Raw genomic sequence first — 19,925 nt, 5'->3', positions numbered from 1 at the left:
AAATCGTATAATATACTAATCAGTGGGAGTGGCGAAATCAGCTCCGATCTTCCATGGAGACGCTGCATTGGAGCTTATCGGTACGGAGGACCTGGCGCGTTGATGTCGTAGCTCATCCGCCACGCAGGAGTTGCGGAGGTTAATCGCATGGCTGCTGAAGTCGGGAGATTGGACAAACGAGCGGATCCCTACCCTCTGCGCAAACTGAATAATCTACGGACTACTCTGTACTCTAGGGAGGATGAGCGGAGGGATTAATCCGTTCCTAGTAAGTATTATGGCCTGGTTGATGGCTTTAGCTAGGGCAGCCAGACAGTTCTCTGCATAGATTACCAGACCAGTAGTTAATTAGCTATAGAATAGCGATCATGCCAAAATTATAGCTTCATAAGCCAATGGCCATTAATAGTTAACAAAGCCATGTTGCAGGAGGACGAGCACAGGTCCATCACACATTTTGTAGTTGATAGGGACAGGATAAAATAAGAGTATGCACTCAACTTGCGGAATGTTTGCATCCAATGTTTCTGTATATATATGATGGCCTGTTTACATTCACAGATTGAGCAGCATATGGTGTTTCAACTGATCCAAAACTGATACAGGGTACTGAGTACGGAGTATTGTGTGTGGTTCTTAGTTCTTGGTTGAGTGGGTGGCTTGCCCAGACACTTGCCAGACTGGCCCATTGAGTCGACCGTAGCGCCCAAACCCAGCTGGTCTGACCTGAAAACCTCCAACAACCATCCACTACATCACTTAGCCATACACTTCTCGTCCTCTCAGGCCCAGCTGCTCTGTTCTCCCTCTTTATGCTGTTTCCCTACCACTAAAGCAAGCAAGGCATTCAGTAGCGATCAAAATTATCAGCCAATACTATTTTCTCACCTTGTTATTCGCAGTCTTAACCCAGACTTCCTCAAATTCGCACAATTTTCTCTCCACAACCAGATCAGATGATCGCGTCTCCTAGATGACCTTCCCTTCTCCTTCTCACTCCGCCAAATCCTCGATTGCTTCTGGCACCGACAAACCCTCTGCTTCCCGACCTGTAAGGTCTCAGCAGTCACCTTGGGGTACTGCTGCGTCTCAAAACCCAATCCGTCGTGGCCTCACGCCGCTTGCGACCAACATCTCATCTTCCACCAGCGGATCTCCGTCCCGCCGTCCTCCCCAGTCACATAGCCCTGCCCCAAGTGCCTCTGCCACGTCCCCCCTGACATCCTCCTTCTCTGCTGTTCTCAGCTCCACGAGTCGCTTTGCCGTGGGCCGGAACAACCCGTCTCCCGCGTCCACTCCCGCGTCTTTCGCCGCGCTTCAAGCTGGCGCCCAGCAACAGCATCAGCAACAATCCGGTCAATCACTCACATCTCCAAAATTTCGAGCTCTTACCCCTTCCTCTGCATCGCATCTGGCCACCTCGGCGACTTCATCAACCGGAGGAGGCGGTAGCGGCGGGGGAGGCGGCGGTGGAGGTGGTTCAGGTGTGTCAAGGGGTGCCACGTTCTCTCCACGTCTAACTGGCGTCAATTCGCCGACTGGATTTGCTTCCGATAAACCAAATTCAGCGAGTGCAGCTAGCGCTGTGGGTTCCAGTCAGTCATCTCTCTCCAAAATTTCTGTAGCCCAGGTGTTCCTCCTTTTGGATTCTATCAACGAAAAAGAGGGGAAAGAAAAGTGGGAAACTAAAGCTGCTCAAATTCACAAAGTAAGCATTTCCTTGTTTTGCATGTGACTTTTGTCGGTGGAATGCACTAACTGAAGCGTTGTAGCTTGTTGGCTCGAACGGAATGGAAGTGTTCTCAAAGTATTTCCGTCGCCTTCTATCTGGCAACGCACCTCAAATCTTTCCAGGCACCAATAAGGTGGTCGAAAATGCTGGAAATTACCCATTGTTGGTTCAAGAGATGCAAAAGGTTTCGCAGGACATGGACCAAGCTAGGAAGATTGCCGAAACAATTGACACTTCAGAAGGCGACATATTTCGTGATTTTGATCTATCAACCTTTGTGGATCATTTTAAACTGGATCCAATTTCTAAGGTTGCATTAATATTGGCATTCAAGAGTGTAAGCAAAGCAGACCTCCGAACAAAAGGTTTGTATTCTTCGAATTTTCTTTCCTACTCTGTGAGCCGAATGCTAACAATGTGCAGCTGATGCGATCCTCTCTACCTCTGTACCCCAATTTTTCCAAAGTCTCTCGGCAGTTTCCGACTCGAATAAGGATTTTAGTTCATCCTTTATTGGCCTGACTATCGAACGCTTCATATTTAACCCTCCTCGAAACCTGAACGACGACCTAAAACGGAAACTTATATACGCTGCTAGAATGCGATATCAAGTTTCTGACGCAGATGTGCCAGCCGAGATAGAAGCAGCACTTCAGATGTTCGCCTTCTCAGATCCTCGATTAACACTCCTTCGACAAATTCAGGGCCGCGGGCCAAGATCCTTTGCAAGTAAGGATGCAGTCCTCGAGGCTATTACTGCTTCAGGACCAGATGCCTACAATGAAGAACAAATTGCGAATGCCATCCTTTTCATGATCTATTCTCAAAACTGGCAGCAATCCTCCCCCGAATTGCTGGTTGCCACCGTCCAGCAAAACCAGGCGACTCATCCAATTAGCTGGCGAAGGATCGTCCAATTTTTCGACAAGGAAGGTCTGAGAATCAATGCACGACAGTTTATTCGCTTATTCAACGCCCTGTTGCCGGTGGTACATGATGACCCTCACTTTGATATCCAATGTCTTTGGGGTGGAGAATGGGAGAATAAGGATGTTCAATTCTCTTTTGTCACCGCATTCCTCTCTTCCAATATCGATACTTCCAGCATTCCAAGTTTTCGCTCAACATTCTCCATTGACATTTTCGATGATGCATCTGAAATGGTTCGCCAGCAGGCAGAATCAATTCAGAACAATCCCCTTCGATCTCTTGATGCTGTGAAAGCTATTTTTGATCTCATACTTCTCACTCCCGGAACGTGGGCTTTGCCAGAGAGCCAGGCCTTTGTGAAAACCATCCTGCAACATGATTTGCCGACCTTCCTCTGCTCCGCATTTGCCATTCCACAACCATGGACAAATGTACAAATCAATTTCGTCATTCGGTCGTTCATGATATTTGTGTCTAAACGTCAAGAAGGCTATCAGTTTGCTCTCCATGGTGTGTGGAAATTGGATCGCCAATGGGTTGGGGACCAACTATTCCATGCATTTACCCAGGATCCCTCATGTACAGATTTGATTTATGAGCACGCAGTTGAACACGGCTGGTTGGACTATCTCTTGGGATTTACAACCGGCTTGGCTATGGATTTGGCATCTTTAGCACACCGGAAAGATTCCTTTGATTTGGAACAATGGGTTAAAAGTGCAGCACAAAAAACTCCTGTGGATATGGGCGGTTTGTTATCAAAGTTCTTAAGAATTAAGGCTGAAGATGAGCTTCGAGTTCGGCACAAAGAGCAGGCTGCTCCACAAATGGTTAGCCTGGCTGTCAAAACAGTTTACGCGCTCCTTTTGATATTAGAAGACTATATTACCGACCACGAAAATCTTACTCCGATTCAGCGTATCTGCCTACAAGCCTATCCTCGGCTGATTAACTACGGTGAAGGCTTTGATGATATAATCGAAGCCAACGGCACCAACGGCAATGCGATTCCAGACGAGGTTGAAAAGCAAATGCAAGACCTTTTCGGAAAGATGTACCATGAAGAGCTCTCTCTTCGAGAGATCCTGGAGCTAATGAGACGCTATAAATCTTCCCGTGACCCTGGGGAACAAGACCTCTTCACTTGTATGGTTCATGGCTTAATCGATGAGTATCATTGCTATCATGAGTACCCACTGGAGGCGCTATCGAAGACGGCTGTTATGTTTGGGGGCATTATCAACTTTAAGTTGATATCTGGAATCCCACTGAAAGTTGGTCTTGGAATGATACTTGACGCCGTTAGAGATCATGAATCCCACGAATCTATGTATAAATTTGGCGTGGAGGCAATTGAGCAGCTTGTCTCCCGCCTTCCTGAGTGGCCTGGTTTCTGTGGGCTCCTCCTCCAGGTCCCAAGCCTCCAAGGCACCGCAATCTATCGAAAAGCCGAAGACGTGCTCCGTGCACAAGGTCATCGTCTCAATGATACCGACAGAGACGTCAACGGTTTAGCGGATGGATTGGCACTTGCCAATGGTACCGTTGATGATCTTGTTGGTGCCGACAGCACGCATCGAAACTTCCGCTCCCTCCATGTTGATCCTCCACTACGTCCGGATATCTATCGCGAACCAGAAGAAGACGTTCATGACAAGATCCTTTTTATCCTAAACAACGTTTCAGAGCAGAATATACATGCCAAGTTGAAGGACTTGCAGGACGTGCTTCGAGACCAACACCATCAATGGTTCGCATCGTACATTGTTGAGCAGCGAGCGAAGGTGCAGCCCAATTTCCAACAACTTTATCTTGAATTACTAGGTCTAATTGACGACAAAACTCTTTGGGCTGAGGTATTAAGAGAGACTTATGTTAGCGCAATTCGACTGCTGAATGCAGAATCTACTTTGAACTCTAGCACTGATCGTGCTCATCTGAAAAACCTCGGTGGCTGGCTTGGATCATTAACTATAGCAAGGGACAAGCCGATCAAGCATAAAAACATCTATTTCAAAGATCTACTCATTGAGGCCTTCGATACTCAACGGCTTACCGTCGTCATTCCGTTTACTTGCAAAGTTTTGGGGCAAGCAATGAAATCGACCATTTTTAAGCCACCAAATCCGTGGTTGATGGATATCATTGCACTGCTAATGGAAATATATCACTTTGCGGAGATCAAAATGATCCTCAAATTTGAGATTGAGGTGCTCTGCGGAGATTTACAGCTTGATCATAAGACTATCGAACCATCCAGTTGCATTAGGGAGCGTCCGCCACAATTGGAGGATGGCTTGGTTGCCACAAGCATTGCAGAAGGACTGGAGGGTTTCGATGAGATGTCTCTGGCCGGCCTGAATCGGGCAAGTCGCAATGAGAGAATATCGCCAGCTGCAATAATTTCCAGCCTGCCTAACCTCGATCAAATACTTGTTTATCCACCATCGGCCAATGCGGTTATTGACCCTAATGTTCTCCGTCAGATCGTTCACACTGCTGTTGAACGCGCAATTGCAGAGATCATAGCTCCTGTGGTCGAACGCTCCATCACAATTGCTTCGATTTCGACTGCCCAACTGATCCTGAAAGATTTCGCCATGGAGCCTGATGAGGAGAAGGTTCGCCAAGCCGCTGGTGCCATGGTTCGTGCGTTGGCTGGCAGTCTTGCCGTGGTGACGTGCAAGGAGCCTCTGAAAATTAACATGACAAACTATATACGTATGATTCAGCAGGAGTATTCCGAGCAGCCTATGCCCGAAGGACTGATTCTTATGTGTGTCAATGATAATCTGGATGCAGCCTGCGGTATTGTCGAAAAAGCTGCAGAAGAACGCTCTCTTCCCGAAATCGAGAAGGTCATCGAATCACAGTTGGAAGCCCGTCGTCGACACAGAATCGCCCGTTCAAATGAACCCTACATTGATCCGTCAATTAGTCGTTGGGGATTCTTCATTCCGGAACCGTATAGGCAAGTGCCGGGTGGTCTTAATAAGGAACAGCTGGCCATTTACGAAGAATTCGCTCGCCAATCTCGTGGACAAAACCACATCCAAAATACTTCGACCGATTCAATCAAACAGCTGCCAGATGTCCTTCAGGAAGGTTTTCCTGCCATACCCAATTTGTCCACCCCCGCGGAACAGCCAGCTCTTCCTCATCAGATGACACAAGCACAACAAGATGCCGGCGTGCAGCAACAAACTATTGCTAATGCACAGCCTCAATTGAATGGTTTCTTGCAATCCGCAAATCCTCGTGAAAAGGTCGAAAAGCTTGTTGGTGATCTTCAACAAGCAGCCCACGATGCGCCCGAAGACCATATCAAAGATCTCTGGCGGGACAGCCCTATCTTACAGGAATACAACCAAATTCTTCGTGCGATTTTATCGTCACCCAATGGCGAAGAACTTGCAAGGTTAACCGCAACCAAAATTTGTAGCACCCTTTATACTCAGACCGAAAAGCCTTTGGAAATCGAGGTTCTCGTCCATTTGCTCTCAAAAATTTGTGAGCTCTCATCGCTCGTTGCGCGGTACACATGGGCAGTCCTCGCTGAAGTTGAAGACGGGCAAATGTTTAATGTTCCCGTGACCGTGGCTTTAATAGATGCTGGCTTGATGGATCTCCACCGCGTTGATTTGATCCTCGCTAAACTGATCAAGGAAAAGAATGTGGCAGCCCTGGAATTGCTCGCAGCACTTATGGCTCGAGTCCTCTTCAATGACGAGCCTTCCGCGCTAAGATCCGATTTCTCTGGAAGCTTAGCTGCAATGAATCAGTGGCTTATTGAAGACCCAAATCTCAATGTAGCCAAAGACATTATTCAAAAGCTTCATGAATCTGGTATTCCGGAGTCTGTGAACGCTTTCCTTACCGACCAAGCTCGCTCCACGAGGGATCAAATGGAGTATATCTTCAGCGAATGGATCGGAGTCTACAAATTTGCCGGAGCGAATGACAAGATGTACAGCACCTTCCTTAAAGATATGCATCAGAGACAAGTGATGAATAACCAAGAAGATTCTGCTTTGTTTTTCAGACTGAGTATTGATATCTCTGTGGCTATGTTCGAGCATGAATATCAGAATTTGGGCGGAAACCTTGACGAGGCCTTCCTTTACATTGATGCTTTGGCGAAGCTGGTTGTCCTGCTGGTGAAATTCCAGGGTGACGGTGACCGTGCTGTGAAGAAGAGCAAGCCATCCTATCTTAATTCAATTCTTTCGCTCCTAGTGCTGGTCTTGAACCATCACCAAGTGATGCGGGGCGACAACTTCAACCAGCGGGTCTTTTTTAGACTCTTCTCTGGTATTCTCTGTGAATATGCCATGAGTGGCCTTCAGCAAAGAGAAGAGCATAAGGAAATGATGCGCGTATTCTCTGATAAATTCTTGTCTCTCCAGCCAAAACATTGTCCAGGCTTTGTCTATGGCTGGTTATCGTTGATTTCGCACCGTGTCTTTATGGCGGGCATGCTCACTATGGAAGATCAGTCGGTAGGTGTCCATTTCTCGCGTACAAACAATGATTCACAGCTAACTAGAGTACCAGGGCTGGGAGCCATTCTGCGAAATAGTCCAGGTCATGCTATCATACACTGGCGAACAGTTAAAACCCGGAAGTTTCTCGTTCGTGGCAAAGGACTTGTACAAAGGTGTTTTGCGGATCTTGCTCATCCTACACCACGACTTCCCCGAATTTGTTGCAGAAAACCATTTCCGGTTTTGCACAGTTATGCCGGCACACTGCAGCCAGCTGCGTAATCTTGTGCTCAGCGCATACCCATCCTCCTTCCAAAAGCTTCCCGACCCTTTCAGAGATGGCTTGAAGGTTGATCGGTTGGATGAAATCCATCAGGCTCCCAGGATTGCGGGAGACATTGTTGCGCCTCTTCAGGCTGCTAACATCAAGAATGCTGTTGATAACGCCTTGAGAAGTTTCTCGGCGACGGATTCCGCGGTTCAGCAAATTTGTGATGCGGTTGACAATCCCTCGGAGAAGTCCACCGGCCTTTACTTCGCCCCTATCAATGTTGACATCGTTCTATTGGAAGCGCTCGTCCTCTATATAGGTCAAAGTGCCGTTTCCGCCACTGGCCAAAAGGCCGGGACCCCAGCTCCCAATAACTTGCCACAGTCCGCTTTGCTCGAGAAATTGGTGAAGGTCCTCAATCCAGAGGGGCGCTATTATTTCCTTAGTTCGATTGCAAACCAACTACGGTATCCGAATAGCCACACCCATTACTTCAGTAACGTAATGCTGGAGTTGTTTGGATCCTATCCTGCGGATCAGCAAGGGACGGACATTCGCGAGCAAATCATCCGGGTGTTACTTGAACGACTAATCGTTCACCGTCCGCACCCATGGGGATTGATTATCACGCTCCAAGAACTCCTTCAGAACAGCAGCTACCCGTTCTTCCGCCTGCCATTCATCCAAGCCGCCCCAGAGGTCAGTAAAAAGATTATTACGGAATGCTGTAGCATGGTGCTGACTTGAGTCCTCGAAAGATTGGTCGTCTCTTCGAAGCACTTCTTCAACACATTCAACAACAGAGCCCTCGACCGACTTCTTAGATTCATTGGACATGTTTGGTTTGGGGTCGATAATTAACTTTGGGTCATATCCCCCATCTATACTCTTTTTACCAGATGCTTCATTATTAAAAAGGTCACTTGGACGGTATGTGACTATGACTACTTACGAAACGGCTATGGGACAGGGACTGTATTATCGGTATTCGGCTCTCTGTTTTTGTGTTTTCTATTATTGATTTCTCGGTGCTGATGGGGATGGTCCTCTGGGTTCTTTACTTATGTTGCCTTCTTGGACGGGCATGCATGATCAGGGGTTAGTTGCCACAGTTAATATGATTTTCTTTAAAGTAATTTCTCGATAGTATGACTTGCTCAAGTCTGTTTTCACTACTTTAAAGTGACATTGGCATGTATACCAGGTCTTACAAATTTTGCAAGAATTGTTGTGGCTCCTAAAAATAATGGAGACAACTGTACAATACACACCATTGTTCAGGCCTATAAATACATCTAGTAGCTCTTGCTCTGGGGTCTCGATGCCGGGTTTGAGTCTTCCCAGTGCTTGTCAAGGAACCTGGACTTTGGGATGATATCACATGTCTTCAACCACACCTCACCAATGTACTCAGCGACAGCTCTCGCCCTTCCTGGTCCGGAGGGCACATTGCATCTAGCATGCAATGGCCGAATCAGATTCAGAAAAGGGCATAAAGCCCAGAAATCCTCTCATGGTAAGATTTGCACTTGTATCTCCCTCGACCTTTCAGACTGATTCTCCCAGGCGACAATAACTAGCCCGTTCAAGACGGTCGTTTCGAAACCTGCCCAACGCGCATACTTGGGGACGCTATTCTTTCTAGTAACGATATTTGGACTTTTGGTCGTGTCCATTGTATCGTATTGGGTCTTTTACTACAATTTTGTACCTCAAATTAGCTTGGAACGCGTGGTACACCTACAGTTTGGGTAAGTTACGCGCGTCTGGAGACGGAGCTTTCAAATTGCAATCTACAGTTCCGCTTGCTCCCTATGAAATATCTAGTAGCTGAATGGATATTTCCCAACTTTAGGCATGGCAATCCCTTCGGAACCGCCGTGATTGGACCCGAACTGGCTCATTCACAGGCCTACGATATTTCCGTCATCCTCTGCCTTCCACGTTCTCCTGTGAATCTTGCTGAAGGCAACTTTATGGTGGACCTAGCTCTTTTAGAAGAGCCACAAGATTTAGTTGCAAATATATCCACCCCTGCAATCGTGCGGTCTCGTAGGTCGGCTATACTCACATATTCTTCCCCGTTGGTAGAGACTACACGAAGGGTTTCAAGAATGCCATTCTATGTGTTCAATTGGAAGCGTGAGGCGGAGGCATTGACAATAAATATGATGGAACGGGTTGAATTTCCAAAAGACAAGAAACATATCCCGCGGAGCTTGAGATTGGAGATCCAATCCCGGGAACGTATGCACTTTTACACGGCCACGGTTAGATTTGATGCAAGATTTGCTGGGTTGAGGTATGATATATTTACTTTGACCCTCTGTCCAGTTTTCTTTTTAGATTTTATCATAAATGGATATGCCGATTAACTATACTAACAACTCGATAGATGGTTGATGTATAACTGGAGGGTTTTGTCTTTCGTGACCTTTAGTTCAATGTTCTGGCTCGCATCGGTAGCCGCAACTTCTGCTGTTTGGTTGGGATTAAATTCTGTGCAGCAGCAAACACAGATAAAACCAAAAATTGAGAAGACGGACTCTGAGGATGATGATGTGTCCATCAAGGAGGAAAGCGACGACGAGGACCACTTCCGCGTCCCAACAACCCCGAGAGGGAAAAGAGCTGCCGATACAGCAAAGGCCATAAAGGAAGAAGAGGAAATTGAAGGGTCCGCCATGATCGAGCCACTGGCGCCCGAGACCTTCGGTGCTACTGCTGAAACTGGAGGTGCCAGCGCAAGCACGCAGTCCAGGCGAAGGTCTAGTCTGGACACCCAGGAATATGGACGCTTGCAGCAGCGGAAAGGCCGCCTCCCTGATGATCAGGATGAAAGCTAATATCCTCTTCTTTTGTATGCATCCAAATGCATATATACATATATTCCTAGGTCGACAATTCTAAACATTTATGTCATAACATTTAATTCAGGGACTTTAAAGGAGCAAAAAGGCTTTACTTCTCATGCTTTGTTTATTTTGCAATGGTGATGTAAACCTCTGTTCCCTTGCAATTCTTGAGGTTGTCTGCATCAAACTCTCTCAGCGGGGGCAAACTGTGGTACAACATTTCCAACACCAAGTTGACAACCTACATACAATCAGCATACCCCTGCAAATTTATTAGCATCTCTTCAAAAAGAAAAAGAACTTTTTTTTTTAAAAAAAAAAAAAAAAGGGAAAAGATAAATAAGCTACTATTCTCAAACGCTAGGTAAATCGAGCACACAGGAGATTCTAAAATACAAAATGCACATTCTTGTCAGTCAGCTCATGTCCAAAGAGGGGCAGTTTGCGTAACTCCGTTGAACCCTGAAATCAACTTTGAAGCTGACTATTTAACTCCTGAATTATAGGTTGTGAATGATGATGGTCCTCCATCAAACCAGTCGTCCCCATACGTCCATTCGCTAGTCAACAGTCTCCAGTCCGCCGGCCACACCGTCTCCGTCGTTCTCCCGCACAGGCAAAGATCATGGATAGGCAAAGCGCACCTCGTCGGCGCAACCGTAAAACCTATGTATTTCCGTCCAGGCACGCTACACCAGGATGACGGGACAATTCACCACCTTCCGCGCGAATTCGACGGCGAAACCGGTGGAGTTGGAGATGAATGGATGCTCATTGATTCAACGCCAGCAAGCTGCGTCCAAATTGGTTTATTCCATTACAACCAAGGCCGGGGGCCCATAGATCTTGTTATTTCTGGTCCAAACTATGGAAGAAATACTACGTCTGTGTTTTCGTTGTCGAGTGGGACAATTGGCGGCGGGCTCGAGGCAGCTGTGTGCGGAGTCAAGGCTATTGCCCTTTCTTACGCTTTTAGCTCTAGGAACCATGACCCTGTGATTATTGCCGAGGCATCTAGGCTTTCTATTCGTCTAATCGAGCATCTGTACAAGAATTGGGGAGAGGGAGTGGAATTATATAGCATCAATGTTCCTCTTGAACCCGGGGTGGAGCACGCTAAGATATTGTACACGCCTATCTTGGAAAATCGTTGGAAATCAGGGAGCTGCTTTGAAGAGATTGACGCAGAGTCAAGCGGCGAGGGCCCGGATTTGCAGGAACAACAGTTACGAGAGGGCGAGATGACGCTGAAAACTGGCGAGAAACCTTCTGGTCCAAAGTATCATCACCGACACTTCAAATGGGCACCCAAGTTCACAGACGTCTACAAAAGTATTGAAGAGAGCGAACCAGGAAATGATGGCTGGGCCGTTAAGATGGGATATACTAGGTAAGGGAACACTCAGGAGTGTCATGCCCTTTTATCAATTGTATTGAGTGCTGACCACTTTTTCCAACAGTGTCACACCCCTCAAAGCCAATTTCATGCATTCACAGGGTTATACTGGGGAGATAAAGTTGTGAGTACTGGATCCTGGGTGCAGATGATAGCGTTCGACGAGATATAGAACATAGATTCTTCCATTCTCCGAGATATCATAGACATGCATAGCCTATTACACCCTGTTTTGAACATTCACCTTCGCTCCCATGTTAAGAAGGGCCTTGTAATACATACCTTCTAACTGGCTAGTTGTTATTTATAGGGAAAGAAGTGTGCCTAAAATTTACGCGGTAGTGGAATGCGATGACGAATATGTTCAACCCCTTGTCCTTGAAGCTCTCCAGAAAGGTTTCAAGGGAGTACCTTATCAATTGATATCCTCGCCATGCAAACCCCCTAGCCCCTCCTCACCAGTCCTACAATATCGAGTCTATGAGAAGTCCGACTTCGACCACGTGCTTGCACATCCATCGACGTCCCTAGTGAATTCGTATGTGATTCGAAAAGCACTCATTCGCAAACATTATCTGTCAAACACAGTTGCGAATTGGATCACCAAGCATCCTAATAGCATTCTCCGGAAACACTTCAAGCCTGCGGTAGAATTCGAGCTGGATTTTGCGGAGTTTTTGGACGAGGCATTGCTCGAAGCCTACGAGTTGCGGGACAGCTTTGAAAAGAATGAAGAGAGAGAAGAATCAGAAAAAGAGTGGTGGATTTTGAAACCGGGGATGAGCGATCGGGGCCAAGGCATTCGTCTCTTCAATAGCGAATCTTCCTTGCAGGCCATATTTGAAGAATGGGAGGAGGAGGAGGATGAAGAAGAAGCTGAAGACGAAGGCGAAGAGCAAAAGGATAGTGACGGTGCGGCTAATTCTTCAAATGATAACAGCGATCGCCTCGACAATGGAGTTGTTACATCCCAGCTACGCCATTTCATCGCCCAACCTTACATTCACCCTCCACTTCTCCTACCTTCATCGGACAACCGGAAATTTCACATTCGCGTGTATGCATTGGCGGTAGGCTCCCTAAAGGTCTATGTCCATAGAGAAATGCTGGCTCTCTTCGCTGAGAAACCTTATGCTGCGCCGTGGGAGAAAGGAGGAGTGGAAGAACTCACTCGTCATCTAACCAATACGTGTCTTCAGACGGACGAAACCGGAAGTGCTAATGCTGATAGTGTCCGCCGTTTTTGGGCTCTCGACGATAGTGTTCCCTCGATTGCTTCGAACTGGAAATCGCGTGTTTACGAGCAAATCTGTGCTGTTACCGGTGAAGTTTTTGAAGCTGCAGCCAGGGGGATGATGGTGCATTTTCAAACGCTTCCCAATGCATTTGAATTATTTGGCGTCGACTTTTTAGTTGACGAGCATGGTGACGTCTGGTTGCTGGAACTGAACGCTTTTCCCGATTTTCGGCAGACTGGATCAGAGCTCAGAGACCAAGTTGTAGGAACATTATTTGAAGAAGTAGTGGAGGTCGCAGTTAAACCATTTTTCGGGATTGGAAACGCAAGTGATCGTGATCCTCCCACCACCGACTCTATGGATGATGAAAGCAAAGCTCGACTCCGTCTAGTGACCAGTCTCGATCTGGGTCTCAGAAAATGAAGTCGAATATCTCACATCATATTGCCATGGAGTTACTAAGTATTTTTTTTCCTTTCTTTTCTTCAAAACAAGACGCACATGGGAGCGCGAAGCTTGGACATGATACGGAGTACTAATTAGAAAATGACTAAACTGCAATTGATACAATTCATCGCCTCCACGACTTCAACGACTGACCGTCCTTGGTGCACAACAAAGATTATCTCCGTTGTGACCCGTCTGTTTGTTACCATCTTATCTGCACGACTGCATTATCGCCGGAGTGCTGACGTTTAAGTCCGGCAACGAGCTCCAGCTGAGTTGTTGGCGCTAGTCCGTTTTAAGTGACGGCTCCAAGCCGCATCATGAGCGGCTGGCTGGGTGAACGGCAGAGAACGACCTTTGCTCGCGGGTTTAACAATCTCACGCCCCCACGACGTATGCCAAGGATACCTTCGCCAACAACAACTGGGAGCTGAGTCTGAAGATCTATTTAACCGCCCAGGTCAACAGCTCATGCACCCCGCAACTGCATGCACCTGGCCACCCCTCCGGCATAACCCCGTAAACTCCTTACCGCGAACAGAACTACCTAGACAGAAATGAGTAAATGCATTGTATATAAAGAAAGGCCAAGGACGAGAAGAATTCGCTTGCTAGTCGATGCCAATTAGTGTATAAAAGCCTCCGCTGCATTTGCGATTCCTGTTCAATTTCCGTTTTTTGACAACATGGTATACAATAGCAAAACGATGGCCCTTCCGCAAACTTTCAAACAAGCAGTCTTCAAAGGAGCAGGCAAGCCTCTAGTTATCGAAGAGGTATCCCTGGCTCTTCCTGGTCCCGGTGAAGTCTTGGTCAAGGTTGAGGCCTGCGGTGTCTGCTTCTCGGATACTTATGCGCAAAAGAATATGCTGGGAGGCGGATTGTAGGTCATATTTTTGCTTGGGTTTAAATATGACATGGCTGACTCATGCCTCCCTTTAGTCCAATCGTCCCAGGCCATGAAATCATTGGACGAGTTGCTGCTGTTGGAGATGGAGTGTCTGGGTGGGGACTGGGTGATCGAATTGGGGGTGGGTGGCATGGAGCGCATGATGGTATGCTCCTCTTTCCCTTTTCCGAAATCTAAAGGGGGAACCAAACACTGATTGTTACGTCTCTGGACAGGAACCTGCAAGTCGTGCAAGAAAGGCCTGTTCCAAATGTGCTCCAACAAGCTGATCAATGGCGAAACTAGAAGCGGTGGATGTGCGTGGCTCTCATGCTTCCTTTTCAAATGTGGCGTATTAATAGGAAAAGGCCATCAATACTGACAGTTCGAATACTGTGAAGATGCCGAATATTGTACCCTCCGCGCTGAAGCTGCCGTTCGTGTGCCTGACCATGTCGACGCAGCCAAGTATGCCCCCATTCTATGCGCTGGAGTGACGGTCTTCAACTCAATGCGTCATATGAATGTTCCTCCCGGTGAAACTGTTGCCATTCAGGGCTTGGGGGGCCTTGGCCACCTCGCAATCCAGTGTGCGAACAGATTTGGATACCGTGTAGTCGCGATATCACGGGACAGCAAGAAGGAGAAGTTCGCCCGAGCGTTGGGTGCACATGAGTACATCGACACGAGCAAAGAAGATGTTAGCAAAGCGTTGCGGAGGCTTGGGAAAGCCTCAATGATTGTCTTAACAGCGCCAAACGCAGATGTTGTGAACCCACTATTAAATGGGCTGGAGGCACGAGGGAAGCTACTAATGCTAAGCGGTGAGTCCTCCAATCTGTTCTGTGATTGGTGACACGGGAAGCTAGGAAGTAAGGCTTCACGGACCCGGAGGGGGGAGAGCCAATGTCTAGACCCAGGGTAATAACCATTGCTGCATGAATAGGACCTGGTGAAGTACCCATTAATAGTAGTCTCATGGTGAGTAGTCCGTACGGGAGGTCTCGAGCAAAAAAATGTTTCTGATGCTTTGCCACCTGAAATAGGTCGTTTCCGGTCTTTCCATCCACGCCTGGCCTTCAGGGCATGCTACTGATTCAGAGGAAGCAATTGCATTCACAGAGTTACAAAACATCAACTGCATGGTCGAAACATTCCCTCTAGCAAGGGCAAATGATGCATTTGGTAAGAATTCACATAAGAACTAATTGGTCCCGGTGCCCCTGCTGACTTCTCCTTTAGAGGCAATGTTGAAAGGGACGGTTCGGTTTAGGGCCGTGATTACCATGGAGTAGGATTGTGCAAAGGGAACATACCCATGGGTCGCTTTCGAGAGAGAGAAAGTAAACTTCAGCCCAGAGGTTGCCTAGGGTTATCAGCAGAGAGGCTGTAGGCCTTGGAAGTCGATGAGGTTGAAAGCGAGGTTCACTCCGAACCCTAGGTCACATTAATCGAAAATGGGCAAAACGCATGGTCGAGTACCTGATATAAGCTACTCATGAACTTAGTTCACTCACGTTTTGATAAAGTCAGCTTGGTAGCAATGTAACACGCGTATGTGGTGGCCATCAAGGAAGACCCTATGCTATTCTCTCTGGTGTATAGCGCTTGTAGTTAATAACGAATGGATAGAAGCATCCAAACCAACGATATTAGTCAATATGTTCTGGAACATTGAAGATGGTTTGGTGTCCAGAATGGTGATTATAACTACTTGTTGGTCATTTCTGTTGTTACTCCTTACCAGTGGCGCCCTTGTTAGTATATGGTTCAAACTTCTCGGAAAACACGGAGTCGATACCGCCAATCCAGTATAGAGACGATCACCAAGAAAGTTCGACGAGGTTGCAAATACCGCCATGTTGCCACCTGACTTCTTGAGGATGGTGCATTCGCTGTTGATCACGGTGCGGGCAAAAACCGCTGCAGGTGCGATTGGACATGCTAGGATGAAACCATTGCTTTGCATTTTCCTGCGAAGGTTTCATGCCTGCCGCTACGGTTAGGTGTGCCACCGTCCTGTACAATATGTGCAGCGACGGTTATGTAGTCAACGCACGAGACTACGTGGTTTGCGGAGACTGGTGTCCAGTTGAAGAGCCGAACGACGAGATCGGAATCGTCAATGCGGCCGGTGAGCAGCAGGGTAAAAAGGTCCATCGGAAGATTGTGGTAGACGAGTTCGAGAACATGAGCTGATGTTGCAGCCACATCAGAGCGAATACCTCTCCATCAAGAGGCAGTTTGTCTGTCAGGAATTATTCCCTAGATATTTTTCGCTCGGTCTTCATTCCGTAAGGTACTTCAACTAACTAGCTTTTGGGAGATTGCATCTTAAAATCCGGGGAATCCGGCGCGGGCTTCAAGGGATTGACGGTCTCTATGCAGACCTTCACTGTTGGCACCCACCGTGTCGACACACTTATCCCAGAAGGCGGTGTAAACTGTATAAACAGCCAAGCCTAACTTCGTATTCAACAGGGAGTATGCAAGCCGCGTCACATCGCCGCCGTAAGAAGCGAAATTTGGGTCCAGGAAGGACGTCGAGATTGTCAACCGGTAGATGGCAGAATACGTGGGACGTGGGAGGCTCGTCTGAAGCTCATACACGCCGTCATTTCGATGATATGTAGGTCACCACAACCGCTTGCACAACTCCGTCTGGCGTTGGGAGCTCGAGGTAAGAGCCTAGATGTCGGCTATCTTCGCGGCGAAGGCCAAAGTCCTAGCTCTGTGGTCCATGGTTTGGAAGGAGGCGGCATCAAAGAAAAATTTTGGAAAATTTTCGACATTGTCAGGTCGCTATAGATAGACTTTCCACCCCTGAACTCCGAAGAGTTTTAGACCTGTTTGAGAGCTGCGATGGCGTCATCACACAACGATGGTCGCATCATTACTGTCCACATGGGCTTTTGGCCTCATCGTAGTTGATTGTCTTGGGGTGCAGTTTCCAGCCCATACCGCATCCACAAGGCGAAAGCAAGGCAGGCGAGTTCAGAAAAGTTGAGGAAGTTTGCGACGATGATTGTCGTAATCCCCCGAGTTGGCCTCATCGACAATCCGTACCGCACAGTGGTATGGTTGCCAGAACAATTCCAGATGATCGTCCTGTGTGCCTGCGAGGTAGTCACAAGCAATAAAGTATACAGGAACAGAGGCTTCCTGCAAATGATCGCTATTTCTCTGAAGGGGCAGCAGATTCGTTAACATCCTGCTAGCTAAAGTGGGGAACGTATTATCGGCGAAGCAAGTTAGTTAGAGAGCATGGTTCGAGGAGGCGCGCATGCGGCTGATGAAGTAGAAGATAGAATGTATATCATGCAATTGTGTCCAGTGTGAGCCGTGCGGGTTATACTCTCTCTCGACATCTTCTATCTCCCCATTCGGTTCGGATTGTTTCGAAGTCCTAGATAACGGCCTTGCGTATGAGGGGTATAGTCTCGACGGAGCGGTCTGAATCCATGAGCTGCGCTTCCAACCCATTAACCGGCTGTTTTGACCGTAACCTTTGTATACGAATAAATGTCAGCCATTTGCGACTATCAGAGGGATTCGAAAAAGAAACGACGAACGTGGCAGTGTAGGGAAGAGCCCGCACTTCGCTCAAACTCCACCAAACCCATCTCTTTTGGCAGTTATGGCAAAGGTAATTGCTATATCATTTGATATGGCGTACCCAAAACCGGGTCCACAAGCTCAATCACGCTGGTTTCGCTTTGATCGCACGCTTGGAGGTGCGTAGCGGAGGAAGAGCGTCGAGGAGGTTGCAGGTCGAGTTTCGCACTGGCCAGTTATATTGGAGACATCGTGCCAATGGCAAGATTGATAAATAATGGATGTCTTTAGCTAGCTACCACTTAGGAGAAAGAAACCTAATCTTCAGCTTTATTGCTCTACACCAAGTACTCCGTAGTTGGGCCCCCATAAATGCTATGATCGTGCCAGTGAGAGGGCGGGAAGAGCCTTTGTAGGGGCAGCTCAATCGACAAACTCAAAATTGGAGAGGCTGGCTCTGCGCTTCTCCTCCGCTCAATCAAAGAATTATTCCCCTCACTGCATACTGGTATACTACTCCGTAAGGAGCTATAATTGCTGCCTGTTCATGTTGAGACCGGGCCGTCATCTTTCAAATTAAATAATACGCATTTATTTAAGCATGCCATGATTTGGCTTTGGCATTACTGTATACAGAGCACAAGCCTCCTTAGCTAGTTAGTCACTCACAAGGTATGTTAAACCCTCTCTTGGTTACTCCGTAGGTATTCAAGACGTGGTTAACAACAGGGTTGCAGGAGGCAAAAGGAGGGAAGAAAGCAGTGAATTGCATTCCTTGATGCTAACTGCGGACAGCATGGACAACTTCTCATGTCTTTGCGTATTTAGCGGCACAGCTCTGCTCTGTTTGGCCTGGACTCTATTAGAACTGGCCTTTCAAATAGACGGAACGGTCAATATACATCAATATATCATAAAGCCACCGAAGTTTGTAAAGCATGTCTTGCGTCATGTTCTTATCTTCATCACCTTTCTAGTCCTGACTACGTAGTACGGAGTACATGCAAGTGTTTCCTTTTGAAGTGTTCCATCAGTTGACATTGGATGATGATATGGGCTGCTGATCCGCAATGTGACATTGTAGTTGAAACCTGTGCAATTGCAGATAGGCCATCAAAGCACAAGATGCATCCAAACTGTCTTACCCTCTCCACATAGCTGAGCGGGAAATCGCTCTCTGATGTTCAAATTTTCTTTCAGCGGCTATTGTCCCTACACATGGTTCCGCCAGTGAGCATTGAGAAGACGGCGCCGGTCTCAAATATACCTTGTCGCCTCTGACGGGGGTCTGAACTTGGGTTGGTATGAGCAACAATGCGTACGGCAGGCAGTAGATTCCAGAGACCTTGACTCTTCGAATGATGATGATCCATAGCGTAGACCCTGGAAGTATGTTATATTGGATGGAGATCAGATCCAGAAGACCGTATCCCTAGCTTCTGAGTTTGTATTCGTTGCGTAGCTGGATTGCTGGGCACTTCCTGTGTAACACCCCTCAAATAGTTACACACCCAAGTTGAGACACTTCGAGACCGAGACCAAAAGTCAATATCGCTACCAGCTTTACTAAGCCATTTGGCATCGATTTGTGATTTCAGAATATTCCCACTGGGAATCTTTCGCTAGGGAAAGGCATGGAAGGGGTAGATAGGTAAGTCACCCTTAGAAGGATACTGGCTCCGTGGGACCAATATGTCCGCAGGATCAGCGACCCAATCCTGTGGCATCTTGCTCGCACGGACACTTTGACGATGACCACACTACTCCGTACATGGGCATCAATTCGGGCCCGAGTCCATGGCCTGAACATGTAATAGGAAGTTTCTTTAACGTCCCAGTATTCTGGCCCGCAAGATACCAGCAGGTGCAGTTTCGACTGCATGAATTCGCTCCTTCGTTTTCTGGCTGCCGAGCATCCCATGGTTTGGCGTTTGATTAAAAAAAAAGAGAATCATTTTGCCTTCGCTCATCGACGTAGAAAAGGCAAAAGCCTCTGAGCATGCGATTCCGGAATCAGGATAGCAATCAAAACTTGCCATATGGAATGTTTGTAAGCCCCCTCGTAGGAGTTGCTGCAACCACAATTGTGCCGCTTGCACTTTTCATCAACATTGTTGCGCCACATGTC

At 47.4% G+C, this 19,925-nt stretch overlaps 5 protein-coding genes across 6 annotated transcripts; all 5 read left to right on the top strand.

Annotated features, from left to right (window-relative positions):
- Positions 1–785: 785 nt before the first annotated feature.
- D8B26_003102 (uncharacterized protein) lies at positions 786–8,535 on the top strand (the record flags this gene model as incomplete). Of its 2 annotated transcripts, XM_003068613.2 has the most annotated exons (5): positions 974–1,708; positions 1,773–2,097; positions 2,156–7,161; positions 7,217–8,116; positions 8,176–8,535. In XM_003068613.2, 5 exons carry the CDS (start codon positions 974–976, stop codon positions 8,239–8,241), a joined length of 7,032 nt encoding a protein of 2,343 aa, XP_003068659.1. In that variant the 3' UTR covers positions 8,242–8,535. The 2 variants fall into 2 exon arrangements, with proteins under 2 accessions (XP_065980117.1, XP_003068659.1); XM_066124042.1 differs by having other exon boundaries at positions 786–1,708; positions 7,217–8,535.
- A 319-nt stretch (positions 8,536–8,854) lies between these two features.
- Positions 8,855–10,354, top strand: D8B26_003101 (uncharacterized protein). The gene is made up of 4 exons (XM_003068614.2): positions 8,855–8,933; positions 8,984–9,168; positions 9,273–9,719; positions 9,813–10,354. The coding sequence occupies exons 1-4, from the start codon at positions 8,883–8,885 to the stop codon at positions 10,261–10,263; spliced, it is 1,134 nt and encodes a 377-aa protein (XP_003068660.1). The 5' UTR covers positions 8,855–8,882; the 3' UTR covers positions 10,264–10,354.
- A 317-nt stretch (positions 10,355–10,671) lies between these two features.
- D8B26_003100 (uncharacterized protein) lies at positions 10,672–13,329 on the top strand (the record flags this gene model as incomplete). Its single annotated transcript, XM_066124041.1, has 4 exons — positions 10,672–10,683; positions 10,779–11,662; positions 11,733–11,792; positions 11,979–13,329. 4 exons carry the CDS (start codon positions 10,672–10,674, stop codon positions 13,327–13,329), a joined length of 2,307 nt encoding a protein of 768 aa, XP_065980116.1.
- Positions 13,330–13,413: 84 nt separating this feature from the next.
- Positions 13,414–15,816, top strand: D8B26_003099 (uncharacterized protein). Its single transcript, XM_003068616.2, has 7 exons — positions 13,414–14,236; positions 14,296–14,408; positions 14,479–14,559; positions 14,644–15,066; positions 15,189–15,223; positions 15,289–15,427; positions 15,485–15,816. The coding sequence occupies exons 1-7, from the start codon at positions 14,040–14,042 to the stop codon at positions 15,535–15,537; spliced, it is 1,041 nt and encodes a 346-aa protein (XP_003068662.2). The 5' UTR covers positions 13,414–14,039; the 3' UTR covers positions 15,538–15,816.
- A 454-nt stretch (positions 15,817–16,270) lies between these two features.
- Positions 16,271–16,441, top strand: D8B26_003098 (uncharacterized protein; the record flags this gene model as incomplete). Its single annotated transcript, XM_066124040.1, has 1 exon — positions 16,271–16,441. The coding sequence occupies one exon, from the start codon at positions 16,271–16,273 to the stop codon at positions 16,439–16,441; it is 171 nt and encodes a 56-aa protein (XP_065980115.1).
- Positions 16,442–19,925: the final 3,484 nt, after the last annotated feature.

This window comes from Coccidioides posadasii, chromosome 2, assembly GCF_018416015.2.
Source record: "Coccidioides posadasii str. Silveira chromosome 2, complete sequence".
Lineage (NCBI taxonomy): Eukaryota > Fungi > Ascomycota > Eurotiomycetes > Onygenales > Onygenaceae > Coccidioides > Coccidioides posadasii.
The sequence above is the reverse complement of the archived record's forward strand: the minus strand, read 5'-3'. Positions and strand labels throughout refer to the sequence as shown.